General features: G+C 44.7%; 1 protein-coding gene across 3 annotated transcripts in view; it reads right to left on the bottom strand.

The window, feature by feature from the left end:
• Zdhhc14 (zinc finger DHHC-type containing 14) overlaps positions 1–15766 on the bottom strand; it is a 264495-nt gene that overhangs the window by 79440 nt on the left and 169289 nt on the right. For all 3 annotated transcript variants that reach the window (XM_028764355.1, XM_028764356.1, XM_028764357.1), the window contains exon 3: positions 4928–5086. In XM_028764355.1, the coding sequence (XP_028620188.1) occupies positions 4928–5086 (159 nt within the window). The remainder of the gene's footprint in view (positions 1–4927; positions 5087–15766) is intronic.

Here is a 15766-nt window from a genome sequence, read left to right as displayed (position 1 = left end):
CCACGTGACCTGTGTGCTCCTGTGTGTCATTTACTTCCTGTGTCTAGAGGCCTACCCATGAGCTCATGGGGCAAGATCCTCATTCACCACCATCTCCCCGTATCCATTTAGCATAGGGTCTGACACACAACCAACAGTTACTCTATGGTTCATAACCAGGCAATCTGGAATTAGACTGTTTGAGGGATTGACCTCCAGCACCCACATAGTGGCTCACAACCATCTGTAACTCCAGTTCTGGGAGATCCAGTGCTCTCCATTGGCCTTTGCTAGTACCAGGAATACAAGTGGGACGCAGACAAGACATCCATACACATAAAACAGTATCAAAATTAAAAATTGAATTCTGAGAACAACACAGCAGTAATTGTGATAAAAGCTCCTGATTCTTCTGGTATCGATGGGGCCCAGGAAAGAACTCGGGCTGTCAGTCAGGGAAAGGGAGAGAAAAGATCCTGGGGCAGGGGTGCAGGCTGCTCATAGTCGCTAAGAGAACACTGGGTGTGCTTTTGTTGTGTGTATTAGCTAATCCTATCATTCTAGCTCTAATGATTGAAAGGTGTGAGGTCCGAGAGCAGGGGCAGATCTAGACCCTGGATACTAGTTGCTTAAAAGTATTCTGTGGGCTGGTAGATCATTCAGTGAGTTCGATTCAAAGCTTGATGATCTGAGTTCAATCCCTGGACCACAAATGGAGGAGGGAAGAGAAGAGACTCCTGCAGGGTGTCCCACGACTTCCACATACGTGCCACGGCATGTATGCATGCACCCCATGCTCTCTTCAACACAAATACATGTAAAAATGTTTGTAAGTGCCAAGATTACCCGGATGAACAGACAGCCTCAAATAGTCTGCTCCAGATGTACGTAAGTGATTTATGGTAACACGGAGAGAACTAGTTAGAGGAGGATGATTCAGGGAAAGAGACAGACACAAACATGCAGCTAAACAACAACTGTGGGAGAGAGACAGAGAAAATATGAATGTACGCTCTTCTATTATTGAAGGTTGTCAAGAACTTATTGGTAGAGTAGGGTACTGCCTATGCCTGCCAGGATGAACCCTGTGTGTGTGTGTGTGTGTCTTTTTGTATGGATCTATGCACTGGTATATACATAGGTGTAGAGGCCACAAGTTAATGTCTGTAGTCTTGTTAAACTACTCATAGCTTATTTTGGAGACAAGCTCGCCCACTGAACTTGAGACTCGCCAATTCTGCTAGATCAGCTAGCTGGCCAGTCAGCTGCAGGGTCTGCCTGTCTCTGCCTCCCCAGCACTGAGGTTACAGACATGTGCTGTTGTACCTGACTTTGTACATGAATGCTGAGGATCTGGACTCAGGTCCTCACACTTGTGCGTCAAACACATCACTGACTGAGCCCTTCCCGGGCTCTGAATTTTGTCTAAATCAGATAGCTGGGCGCAGCACCACTGACTTGGGGTGGGGATGTTGGTGGCGGTACTGACAGACCCTTTCTTTGTGTGTGTAATGTCTGAGCAGGATACTTTAGTGGGCACAACCTCACTTAATCCTTAGACAAAACATATAAGCTATATTAGGCTCACCTTGTTTTATAGGGCTGGAAATAGCAGGGAGTAATGAGAAAACTTTCTCAGCTTCCAGGTTCTTCATTGATGAAACCAGACTTCAGCCCTGGGTCTGTGTGTTGAAAGCCAGGTCCCAGCCCTCCGGTTGGACCTACTGTTTCTGTGGTTGCACCAGCACTTGGCCCTCAAGAAGACTCTTCCCTCAGCCTTCAACTAAGAATGCAAAGCTCTTACAATTTACCTCTCATCTAAAATTTATTTAACAAGGAAAAAGAATTTTCTGAATTAACCTAGAACTCTGCATTTCTTTGCACGCATGTATGCAAGAGGGCAATTATAATGCAAGAGGGCAATTATCCGCCATGTTTGGAAAATGACAACCCAAAGCCACTCCTGCAAGGGACGGGAAGCCCGTCTTCTAACCTGGGCATCTAACACACCACTGTCTTCTTTACTTCCTGTAAAAGTAGAGCTGTTTAGAGAAAAGAAAAACTTCTATCTAAAAATACACCAGCAGCAACCTTGCAATTACATTCCTCTGTGGGAGACTTCTGCCTGCCGGTCTATTTCCTGAATGCAGAGGTCTAATCTGTGGCCTGTCACGCCAAAGGCTGGTGCTGTGCAATTAACTAGAAAAACCAAGGGTATGTAGGCTTGGATAACATTGTGTGTGTGTGTATGTGTGTGTCTGTGTGTCTCTGTGTGTCTGTGTGTATGTCTATGTGTGTGTGTGTCTCTCTCTCTGTGTCCATGTGTCTGTGTGTCTCTGCATGTCTGTGTGTGTCTCCGTGTTTCCGTCTGTCTGTCTCTGTATATGTGTCTGTCTGTCTCTATGTGTGTCTGTCTCTGTTGTGTGTATGTCTGTGTATGTATGTGTGTCTGCATGTAGTACAATTAACAGCTTTATTTTAAATTGACTGCCTGCTACCTTACCTGTCAGAGACCTGGTTAAGATCAAACCCCAGCACTGTGGACCAAACCTCACAGGCTCTATCAGCCTGTCCCCTTAGGCCGGGCTTCCTCTTCCTGCCCTACCCCACCCTGGCCTTGTCACCTTCTCTCTTCCCTTTTCTCTTTGGTGTCTCTGGTCTGTGGACCGATGCCAAGCTTGCATGTGGACTGCACGGCTGCTGTTGTGACTAAGTTCTCAGAAAGAGCCACCATGACCTCCTGCCATTGTGGGCTGGTGGCTCTCGCTTTCACAGTCAGTAGAGTCCACCAGAGGAGACACCATCTCAAACCGTCTTACTATGAAAAAATCATGTCACCAACCGGGAAAATTCATGCATAATTTTGGCAAGGAGATTTACACCCTGTTTGTCTGGCTTCTTTAAGAGACGTGCGTGCCTGTGGGCAATGTGGAACCTTATTGGGACAATATGAATCTGTAGGAAGTGACAAAACGCCAATAGGAATTCTCAAACCACCACCAACTATGAGATGGGAAACGTTTCCTTTTTAAAGCTTGGTTACAGCCCTAGCCCAGAGATAGGGAATGGGAATGAGACAAACGGGTACAAATGAGAAAGTGGGGAAAGAAGGGGGTTAGAAAAGGGTACAGATTTCACAAATGATAAGGAAGGAAACACTAGGTCTGTAGACAGCATTTCTTATTTAATCAAAATGTAGCCTAGTATAACAGCGCCCCCTCCTCCAGCACACACAGGAGAGAACATGAAAAGTAAACAGAGTGCTGACATGACAGTCTAGACCTAGATCCTGTCCCAGAGCCAGGGGTCAAAAAGAAAACCTAAGAAACAGTCCTGAGGCTGCCCGTCGTTCATCCCTTCAGCTATTCCCTGGATGACACTGAAGCCACAATGCTGTTTTGCCCAAAATATCCTCAAGGTGTGGAATAGCCACTAGGGAAGGTATTGCCCCAAATGATACCCAATCACACCTACACCTGTTATATAGCCTTATAGGGACCCCATGTGCCTTGCAAGGAGGACAGGATCGGATTCTGTTTTCATAATTGAGAGCATGACATTGTATCAAGGACTTCCCTAGACAAAGCCACTCAAAAACATCTAGATACTAGCAGTAACAGTAATAACAGCAGCATCAGCAGTAACAGTAGCAGCAGCAGCAATGGTAACAGCAGCTCAGACTTCCTCTAAGCCTGGGATGGTTCTGACTAATTTGTGCCTGTCTGTTTGTGTCATCCTTCAACTGTCTACTAGAGAGATGAAGAGACAGCAGCAAGGTTTATGTAGCTTGTCTAAGTCACACAGGGAACATTTGGATCCTGGCCACCCCATGTCACACCCCTGGGCCCTTACTACAGTCTCCTTACTACATAGGAAGGAGAAGAAAAGCCCAAGTTTTGCCACAATGGATCACAAACTAACAGAAATTTAAGTTAATATAAACCGAGACGAATATAGACAAACGTGGCCCTGGTATCCAACTACAGATTATTAAAGTCAGGATAAAGTGAATTTAAGATTAATATGATTTCTTGGTGTGGTGGGAGCTACACTGTAAAATTTATTTATTTTTTTCTCAGGCACAATTGAGACTAGAAACTCCTGAGGCTGAAAGAGAGTGGTGGCAATCAATAATGTGTTTCTGACAGAGATATGGTTCTGAGGGTGCCGTCTCCTTCCAGGCACGAGGGAAGGGGCAATGTTTTTATTCTCACGTCTGTGGAGGCCAGCTATAGGAACTGTGGTCTCTTCCAGTGTGGCCAAGCCTTACTCTGTCCCTGTTGTCCTCGTCCTCTCTTGGGAGCTATATTTAGGATGGAGGATGGCTATGAATACCAGCTCTCAGTCTAAAGGAAGAGGAAGCCCTGCCACAAACCCTAGGGTCTGGAATCCAGATCCAGGTCACTTATAGAAGCCAGTGTTGAATCAATAGCAGGCTATACATAGTCAGGGACCTCCATGCTGGCACCTTCCCTCTGCCTGTCCTCCCGCCTGAGGTCTAGCTCCATGTGGAAAGACGTTGTTTCTATCTCTTTCCCTCCTTCAGATCCGAGGCCTCCCTCCTCTCCAACAGATACTTCCAAGCAGTGGGGAGGGGTAGAGAACTGTACAAAGTCCTGCTTTAATGTGTTCTGCCAGTATCAGGTAACGGAAAGACCCAGGGCTACAGTGGCTTTATTTCACATATCTGCTTATTTGGTATCCAGAGGGAACAAAGGTCCAGTTGCTGGGAAAGAAGGTCCAGGGTGTGGCAGGGTTAAAAAATAAAAACCCACAGTAAAACAGAGTGTCCAGTGGAGGCCTGTTGACCGTGTTCAGCGGAGACAGAAAAGGTGTTGGCATGTTAGCCACTGCCAAGCCTTTAGTAGACGAATTAAAGACAGGTCCCCTCCATTTTAGCATCTGAGCAGATACCTGCTACTCTTGCAGCATCCCAGGTCCTACTCACCTACGCAGTTATCACACAGGCTGCAGTGGGAGGCTCGAGGGGGGCGGAAAATCTTGCAGGTAAAACAGTACTTTAGTTTCACAGTCTGGCCATTGATGATCACTTCTTTGGTTCTGGGAGGTGGGCGATACCCCCCTGAACTAGTGCCATTGGCGATATCTGTGGGAAGAAGGAAACAGCACACACCTTCAGAACACCATTTTAGTTCTGTGGTCCCCGTCTCCTGATTTTAGAGGCCAGGTCTAGTTGTAATAAGTGTTCTTAGGGCAGCAGCCACTACATTTGACTGCTCTGGTTTAGCATGTGCAAGAGTTGCTTAATGAGCTTCTGGCTGAGCCTGTTCCTGCAGGCCAGAGACTGTTTGCTGGGGCTCTGTTCAAAGGTTGAAAGGGTGTATGGTCTAGCCTAGGCGAGAGATGATTTCCATTAGACTATACCTATTCCCTCCTCTGTGGGGCTTGCCTAGGAGACAAGCCTTAGGGCTACTTGGTAAGAGGTACCCAAGTGACTGAAGCGGGTGAGGTGGGGTGGGGCTCTTCCTGATCTGGCTACCGGTTCACTAAACTTGGATAGAGACCCTAGAATGATATTGGTTTTGTTACAGCAGCCAGTCTTGTCCTGATTAACTCAACAATCACTTTCATTTTCCTTCTTGAACTGAGTTCTTAAAACCCAGCTGAGGTATCCCCTGCTTTGCCCACTGGCCTCAAAAGTAGAAGTATGGGAAGGCAGGAAGGAATATCCATTTTAAAAACAGGTATCTTCTAGCACAATTATTTAATAGATATATACTTTAAAAAAATCACTTCTGTGTTTTGTTTAGAATCTTTTTTATCATTCTTAGAACCAGTTTTGAAATATTAAAGAAAATACAAATACATCTCTTTTTTATTTCAAAGATTTACACATATTTATTTGTGTGGGGGCAAGGAGGAGCATACTGTGTGGGTATATATGTGTGTATATGTGTGTGTGCGCGTGTTTGTATATGTGTATATGTATGTGTGTGTACATGTGTGTATGTGAGTATACGTATTTGTATGTATGTATGTTTGTATGTGTGTGTGCATTTGTGTGCTTGTATGTATGAGTGTGTGTGTGAGTGTGTATGTATGTTTGTGTGCACGCAAGCCAAGGGAGTCAGTTCTTTCTTCTGTGTAGGTTCCAGGGTTAGAACTCAGGCTTGGTGACAAGCACCTTTATCCATAGAACTGGCCCCTAAGTCTATTTTTTAAAGATTCTGTATCTCACAGCCTGGTTCTTCTCCCTGGTCTCCCATGAGAGTAAGTGGGCAACTGGTTATGTCCCCACCCCTGCACACACTGACACTCAATCTGATGTACAGCACGACTGAGATCCCTGCTCTAGAGGAAGGCATGGCTTCCGGCTTTGCTCACAGGCTGACTCCCCATGGCCATTCTAGGCTTGAGGTAGGCAGCTGTATAGTGATGACCCAGAGTCATAGAGAATAGCAAGATGCTGCAAGGGCTTTTGCTAAGGCTCTGGAGTGGTTCCAGGATCTTGGGAGCTGGTAAATTGAAGATAGATGCTCATGTTAATTCATACCCACTATCACACACAACACACTTCTGCAGACTCCCAACATGGCAGGCATTAGTGTTGTCATCAACACAGGCCCTCCACACAAACAACCCAGGCGGGAGTTATCTGGAGAGTTCTGAAGTGCAGGGCCTCCCCCTCCCCCCCCCCCCCCCCCCCCCCCCCGGGGGGGGGCCCCCGGGTGAGGCATGGAGGCTCCTCTGAGATACTCCAATTGTTGGCCAAGGCTGGAACCACTTCTGTGGGGTGAGGTCCACACAGCATCCATTTTACACAAGAGCTCATCAGAGAGGCAGGCTCTCAGCTCATCCTAATACTGCATGGAATCTTCATTTTTGCCCAGAATCTCCAGTGACTCCTGCACTTAAAGACTTGGAACCTGGGTACATAGTGAACACAGCTTTACTCAGATGAGGGGACATGCCACCCAAACACCCAGCAACCCCAGCCACTTTATTTAAGCTTAGCTATACTGATGGTACCCAGAAGGTCGTACTCTTCTGCCCCCGACTGACAGAGTCCACAGCTGACCAGTTGTGACTCAGGGGCTCTCTCCGGGACCTCAGCTTGCTTTTAGAGGCTATGGGATGCAGATTCTCTGCTCTAGTTCATTAGCTGGTGGCTTTGATGGCAGTGTGAACACCAAGCCCAGTGGTAAGGAGGGTTTCAGGGTTGTCAACAGCCCTTGACAACTCATGGAAAATAAAAGTTTCAGCGATAGTGTGCAAACAGAGGAGGGAGCATTTGAGGAAGGGCAGGGTGGGAATAATTTGAACAATGCCCCCTTTACCTCTTCCTGGGACCAAACCTCTTGCTTAGAACCATTAAGTAGCCATGGAGCCAACTCCAGGGCCACAGGTTGCCTTGCCAACCCGGATACTTTTTTGTGCCCTCCCCCTGAATGGCCCCCAGATGATCTCTTTATCAAGTGATGTTAAGGCCGGCAGCATCTAGTGTGCCTGCTGGGGAGGGGAGTCAGAACTGGATTATGTGGTGCCTTCAGCACCAGGGTGGAAAGGAAGGACTCAGAGCACAACAATGACAAGGGAAGATCTCTGTGAACTACAACTGGGTGGCCTTGAGGCCTAAAATAATAAGAACTTGGTAGTTTTACGTCATCCGTGACATGAACTGGGTATAGTTAGCACTTCCAACCAGGGGTTTAAAACATTGAAAGATCAGTTATGAAGAAACTCAAACGAGTATCTGTGTTAATTGCATCAGAAAAGCTTTAGAGCTGAACTCCCATGGCAAATGAGCAGAAATGCCAGAGCAGGCATCACCAGCACTTTGTGAAAATCCTAGCTTTGCATAGCAAAGGGAGCCTCTGTGGGCGCTCCTCACAGTAGAGCCTATTGATCTTATACCTCCAAAGCGCTTCTTTAGGAAAGATTATGCCTTCTCTGTATCTCCGGATACAGAGTGAGCTGGAAACTAGGATTCAAGACAGAGCAAACTGTAGCTTAAGAAGTGACCCCCCCTATGCCCGACAAAGCCCTTGTCAGGCATAGGTGGGAGAGGACGTTGGCCCCATGAAGGGTGGATGCCCCAGTATGGGGGAATTCAAGGGCAGGGAGGTGGAAGTGGGTGGGTGGGTGGGGGAACATCCTTATAGAAGCAGGAGGAAGGGGGATGGGATATGGGGTTTCTGGGTTGGGGGGGAATGGGGAAAGGGGATAGCATCTGAAATGTAAATAAAATATCTAATAAAGAAGAAAAAAAGTTTAAAAAAGAGAAGTGAACCTAAACCCCAAAACTCTTGAATGAGATGATGGGAGAGTTGATGCATTAAAAAGAGAAAAGCTGAGGGATCAGAAGACCGGATTCAGGACCAGCTGCACCGTTAACTGATGGGAGAATCAGAGATAAAAAGAACTAACAACAATAACAACCACCACAAAAATAATAGGAGGACATTTATAAAGGGCTGACCCTGCTGCACAGGTGCTGGGTGGGACCCAGGCAGCGGAACTGACACTCCCTCCACCCCTCCCAGGAACTGACACTCCCCCCACCCCCCCCCCCCCCACCCCCCCAACCCCCACCCCACCACAACCTCCTCCCCATCTAGTCTTCCTGTGCCTTTTGACCAGAGTCACTCACTGCCTTTGGATCAGATTCATCCCCCACCCCCACCCCCAGTCAGCCTTCTAAAACTCCACACTGCCCTCAGAGCCCCCTAACCCGCTTCTCTTTCCATAGCAGTTTTGCATGGAGCCTGTACCCTCAAACTTTGCAGCAGCTCTGTGCTCTCTGGGGAAGCCAGCTGCCGCTCTGCTGCGGGGGATATGCACAGTGGTCCCCCCCCAACCCCGCACTGGGGCGTGGGGGTGGGGTGGAAAATCTCATCTTTAAGGTCCAGCTCAGGATTCTCTTCTGATAGTAGAGCTGGCAAGTAGTGGGGCTCATTTGCACCCATGGGTGCATTAAAAACATTGTGTTTAATTCATCAATTTATTCTGTCAACAGAGCTCCGCTGGGCCTCTACTGAGTGTCGTCCTCAGCACCTGGGGCTTCAAATACTAAACTAAAGACAAAAGTTTTTCCTCAGTGTTCAGACTGAAGCTGGTGGCAGGTCACAAAACCCGTCGAGCTCACGGATGCCTGCAGCCCCAGGTATGTGACATAAAGGCTGTAGCTGAATGTTTCCTTCCGGTCTAATCCCCAATTATTCTGTGGGACTTTGTGTGTGTGTGTGTGTGCACACGCATGCACGCAACAATTGTGCCTCTGTTTCTCAGAGCGGCTCTTTGTGGTTTAAATACAGCTATTGAAAAAGAATAATCAAGTCTACAATAGCTAATGGTGGAAGAACACTAGAATTTGGGAGGTAAAATTGGTTAGCAGCTTTGCAAGCTTACAGGAATTACTACCCACAAGGGTATTTTACACAAGTATTCTGAAGGAAAACACAAAAGCCTGAAGTGGCTTTTACATTCACAAAGACCCCTCCCCCTAACGGTGGGGAGTTGCTGACAGAGAGGTACAAATGATAATGTCTTTGTCTGGCACCAACCTTGCAATCAGACCCATGGGCAGAGAATTAAGGGTCCTAGGGGACAGGAAGGAGAGGTTGGCCACAAGTGCTCTGGGATGGGAGACCAACAGTGAAGGAGGTATCTCAGTGAAAAGGAAATCCTGGGCTAGCCAGAGACTTGGGATATCTGTTCCTTAATATATGACTGTTTTTTCAAGACCTGTCTTTGAAAGAGAAGCCATTGTTTTCTTTTGAGAGATGGGGATGGGGAGGTGCTTACATCACAAAGCTGATTTTCACTTCAAACTGCTGCTACAGGTAACTAAGACTGCTTTCTTAAAACAGGAGAGAAAAATGTCACCTTTGAAGATGTAGACTAAGATTCTCTTTCCAGCTGAAGGCTTCATCTGGAGTGGCATTCCCTTGTGTACTGAAGTTTCACACACCATTAATCAGCTGACAGGCCATCTGCCAGAGTGGTGGGAACCTCTGCTAACAGGGGTTTAGTCAGCGTGAAGATAGGGCAGGGGGCAGATGTAACTTCATACCCTGGTCCACAAGCAGTCTTGGAGGATGGCTGTTCACTGCTGCACACAGTCATAAATATCCAATAGGTGTCCCCTAGACACCCAAAAGTCTTCTGGGTGCTATGGATACAGGACAGGAGAAATCCTTTGTCCTTTGGGGCACACGCTCTAGGGAGAGCCGATAAATTCAGAGAACAGAATTCTGCTAATTCAAATGTACAAACAAATCATACAGCAGGCTAGACCTCACACTTGGCCAATGGTCGGGATCATTTAGGGTAGTGTTTCTCATCTGGGGGTGATTCTGTCCACAGGGGAAATGTGAAAATATCTGGAGACATTTTTTTTTTTATTTGTCACAAGTAAGAAGGAATACTCCTGGCACCTGGCATGGAGACCAGGCATACTGTTAAACATCCCATAACGCACAGGCCAGCCCTTCACAAAGAGGAATTCTACGGCTCATACATCAATAGCACCTTGGTGGAGAAGCCACTCAAAGTGTGGTCCCTGAACCAGCCATCTTGGCACCATCAAGAAGCATGGATGAAATAAATGAGTTTGGTGCTGACACCACTTTGAGTCACCTTGTCCAGAATCTGCATTTTCAAAGATCCCCAGGTGATGTGGGCTCCTGTTGAAGTTTGGAAATCATTGCTGTTGGTACAACACTCCTCAGTAAGTGGACTAGACTTGCTGGCAGGTCAGATAATATGTTAACTACACTTGGTGAGGTCCCAATATCTTCCTTAGGTACTCATACAGACACCATGCATGCAAGCTTACTTACCTGCAAACTATACAGAGGAAGGATGGGAGAGAGGGAGAAAGAGAGTGACTGACTGCTCTCCCACACACTCATCTTGCATAGAAGCTAAGAGCAGTATTTTTATAGATGCTCTCAGCTCACACTTAGAGTTGACAAAGCTAGGTAAGGTCCTAGCAACTAAGCCCTAATTCTTGGTCCTGCCAGCTAGAGAATCCAAGTGGCTGGCTAAGAATGAAGGTAACAGAGAGGAAGCCACACCATTTGCAAAGATGTCAGTGGTACTCAAAGAGTTGATGCAATATGGTTAACTATGGAAAGTCGGCCCCACCAAAAGAGCCAAGCCTGGTTTTCAAACATTTTTTTTTTTGGGGGATATTTTCAGAGGAAAATTTTACAAATCACCTCAATGTATCTATTATAGTTAGGGGTGAAGCACTTGGTTGACTGAGAAGGGGCCAATATGTCAGTCCTTTGTACTGTCTTTCTGGGGACAAGGTTTGAAAGATCATGAAAGACAAGAGCTGTGGCCTAGAGCAGATACCAATTTTAGATGAGAATAGACTTATAACCTTGAATCATTCAAGGGGAATCTTGTTCATGTATATGTGCCCTTGTGAAGCAATGAGATGGCTGTGTGGGTTAGAGAGAGAAATACCAGTGTGATGGTTTGTATATGCTCAGGGAGTGGCACTATAGAAGGTATGGCTCTGTTGAAGTAGGTGTGTCCTGTGGGCATTGGCTTTAAGACCCTCATCCTAGCTGCCTGGAAGTCAGTATTCTGCTAGCAGCTTTCAGATGAAGATGTAGAACTCTCAGTTCCTCCTGCACCATGCCTGCCTAGATGCTGCCATGTTCCCACCTTGATGATAATGGACTGAACCTCTGAGCCTGTAAGCCAGCCCCAATTAAATGTTGTCCTTATAAGAGTTGTCTTGGTCATGGTGTCTTTTCACAGCAATAAAACCCTAACTAAGACAACCAGTGTTCATAATTAATTCAGTGACTTTAAACCCAACTATTTCTAAAAATAATATTGGAAGTGTAAAAGTAACTTTTATTTGCCAGATGTAATTGTCATCTTGGAGGCTTACTGCTGAATAAGTTCACCCTTTCTAGCTTTTTCTATGATCTAGGTGGCTGGTTCAACTCAGCTGTTCTTGTCCAACTCATGTCCAGGGTGACTGGTCCAAACTGGTTTCTCTCAGCTACTACTGCTTGGCAAAACTGTCTCTGGGCTCCATTGAACTGAAACAGCACCGACTACATGGAACTGGACTGAATTTCACTCAACTGAACTGCTCTGCAGTCAGATGAGCTACACAGAACTGACTGAACATCTATCTCTCTCACTTCTCTTTTCTGTAGCTTCTCTTTCCTGTCCTTTCTAGTGAGAGTTGAGCATATCCTATCTCTGACTCATTCTGTCACGTCTCTCTCTGAGTCATCACTTTGTCTGCCCCTCAATTAGACATCACTTTCAAACATGGCTGCTTCCTTCTGCAAACCAACTTTACCTTCATTTTTAGGGATTAAAGGTGTGTACTAAGGATGTGTCTGTATTCCAGCCAAATAAAGGTGTATCATTCCAACCGGATCACACAGACCTTGAAGGTCTTTGGATGTGATCCCTTTCCAGAGCAAACATGTTGCTAACTTAAATTTCTCTACGGGAAGCGTAAGTTTCAGAAAACCAAATCAGAGAACGCTATCAATATATATATATATGTATATATTTAGTGGAAATGTTAGGCCTCAGTGTGGTGTTTAAAATAAGAATGGTTCCCATAGGCTCACATGTTTAAATACTTGGTCCCCAATTGGTTGAACTGTTTGGAAAGAATTAGGAAGGGTGGTCCTATTGAAGGAGGTGCGTCTCTGGGAGCAGGCGCTGAGGTTTCAAAAGCCCATACCATTCCCAGTTAGCTCTCTTTGTTTCTCAGTTGCGTCTCAAGATGTACGTTTTCAGCTGCTGCTCCAACACCATCCCTGTCTGCTTGTCTGCTGCTCCCAGCCTGACAGTCATGGATGGACTCACCCTCTGAAACTGTTAGCCCCCAAAACCTCTTTTTTTCTATAAATTGCCATGGTTGTGGTATTTATCACAGTATAGAAAAGTAACCAAGACACCCAAGAAAGTTTGGATTCCCATTGTTCAGTCATGTTATAATCCATAGAAAGACTTTAAACTTTCTGATGCTCTAAGGCCCACATCTATCAAAGGCTCTTCTCTTTGAGGCTGCTTAGATCCCAGAGGACTGTGTGTGTGTGTGTGTGTGTGTGTGTGTGTGTATGTATGTATGTATGTATATGTATATATGTATATATGTATATATATTTATATAATCACTAATTAGTGCAACTTAAGTTAGAAGAAAAAGAAAGTGCTTAGTCACCATGATGTTTTTGTTTAACTAACCAAGCTAATCCAATCTATGCTCATAACAAATGAAAATTAATGATGATCTTATATTGGGACACTCTTTTCCAGCTGGATGTAAAGCCTTGTCCTTGAATATAAATGGAAAAAAAGTGCCTTTGTCCTTGCAGAGTTTGATTCTCTTCAAATGTTGTCAAATGTTGTCCTGCACATATACACACAGGACCGCTGTGCTGTGTAAATGAAAATCAGATCTCCTGGAGGCCAAAGCTCCGGGTATCTGCATGTGTTTGCACTCTGTGGGGCGTAGATTCTGCGCTGTCAGAGCCGACCAGCTACTGTTCGCTGACGGGGATCAGCCTGGCTTGCCAGTGTGTGCATGATTGTAAGATAAGCAGGGGAGAACAAAGGAAATGGTGGGCACTGGACAGCACGCTGTGGCAGGCCATGCTTCTGTGTCAGGAAACCTGACAGGCTTCTACCGAAGCTCAAGGAGCATCGATATGAGGGCATTGGTGAGGACCTGGGCGTGAAGGCTGGCTTCTGGCTGATTTGGCTCGTACTATGATAAGATTCTATCTGCATCCCTGAGAGAAAGGGACCTAAGGATGCCAGCAGCACAGAAGCAGGGGGTGTTATTTACAAATGTGTGGTTCTTTAAAGAATAAAAATGTCCACTTGGGGGGTCCCACTCTTTTTTGCCTTGCATTAGGATGAATAAAATCTTCAATGTGATTACTAATATAAGTCTCTCTGTCTGTCTGTCTGTCTGTCTGTCTGTCTGTCTGTCTTCCTCTAAGAACAAATGCATATCAAATAATAATAGGTAGGACCCATATGAAGCAAACTATAAAACAATATGGAGTCTCTGAGGAGTCCCTGGAGGCATCCAGTGGCATGCAGGGAGATGCAATGTTGGAATTGCACCTACTCTACCTAGATGACCTTGTATACCCATTTCAGTGCCGATTAGCTGTACAAAATGATTTGAGAAACATTGACAGACTTAATAAGATAAAGCCATGTTTCACATGAAAAAACAAAACAAAACACCAAAAATAAAACCACCAATGACATTTGCAAAGAGAAATAATGAAGGGTAATAAAAGGCCCAGGGATAAACAAAGAACCAGTGCTTACTAAATAGACACGAATTCTCTCAAGATTTATCACCCGATAAACAGAGCTCAAATTAGCAGAAAAATACAGATAGATTTATGATAAATAGCTTAAGAGAAAAAAATAATCTAAAACCAGTCATTCCTCTCAGATATATAGCAAAAATTCAAACATAAAAAATTAAAAAACATAATTAAAAATCATACAGATTTGAGGAGGTCATTTTAAAAATGTTTTATTATGTTTACTTATCTATATGTGTATATATAAGTGCATGTGCCCATATACACACGTACACCAGCATGGAGGCCTGAAGACAACCTGCTAGGATTAGTCTTTTCCCTCTACTGAGTAGGCCCCAGAGATTGAACTCAGACCACCAGCCTCAGCATCTTACTAGCCCTAGTGTTAAGCATATACAGCAAGACAATCTGCATAAAGCACACACAGATGTTTTCTCATATAAAATTGACAAAAAATATGTCAAAACTTCCATAAAGTGCAAATGATAAAGTAGGAAAGTAATTTTTACATGCATCACAAAACTCTGAAGAAATGCTTGCCAGTAAGTAAGAAAGATAAATATTCTAAGAGGAAGGTGTGTGTGTGTGTATGTATGTATGTATGTAACATATATAGAGAACTCACACAAAGAAGGTAAGAATAACCCAAGAGTTTATTTTCAAAAATGTTTGTGAGTCCTGACCAACTCATTGAAACAAGTGTGTTCAATGGTTAATTTCTGAGTTATAATGCTAAGAGCAGAAACACATGTTTCTATGCTTTTGGTAGGGATATAAACTAGCATAACCTTTGTGGGGACAAGGAAGTCTTGTCTATCAAAATTTAAAGACAAAACTCTGGGTCTAGAGAGATGATGCAGTGATTAAAGGCACTTCCTTCTCAGCAAGTCCTCAGCACCCACACTTTGGCCCTCAAACGTCTGTGATTCCAGTTACAAAGGATACACCACCCTCTTCTGGCCTCTGTGGGCACCACACACATATGGGGCCTATACCTACACGCATGCAGGCAAAACACTCACACACATAAAATAACAACAAATCTGTAAATACATAAATCACTTGGTCCAGGAATAGCACAATAGGAGTTTATATATTGTGCATAAGGGAAATGTCATAAACATTGAGGACAACATGGCCACCTATTATTAAAACCTGGGAACAATGACAGGGTTAGAATGAGAGTAGATAAACTATGATTTGATCATACACTGAACTATTATAGACCCAATAAAGATGACATAGGATAGTGACTAGCCTATTAGGGGGAAATCTGCTTTCAAAATAGTAATATACAAAGTGACCAAATGTTTGTGTAAAATACGTTATTCAGAGAAAAACCAGGATGTGTCAAAATGTTAACTGCAGATATCTCTGACTTAAACTTAAAGCACTATTAGGTTAAAATCTATTTTAATCTTCTTTATACTTTTTGAAGTTTCCATAAGCAAAATGTATTGCTTCGTAGTGAGAAAAAAAATGTTATT

This window comes from Grammomys surdaster, unplaced genomic scaffold, assembly GCF_004785775.1.
Source record: "Grammomys surdaster isolate TR1022 unplaced genomic scaffold, NIH_TR_1.0 143, whole genome shotgun sequence".
Taxonomy (NCBI): domain Eukaryota; kingdom Metazoa; phylum Chordata; class Mammalia; order Rodentia; family Muridae; genus Grammomys; species Grammomys surdaster.
The sequence above is the reverse complement of the archived record's forward strand: the minus strand, read 5'-3'. Positions and strand labels throughout refer to the sequence as shown.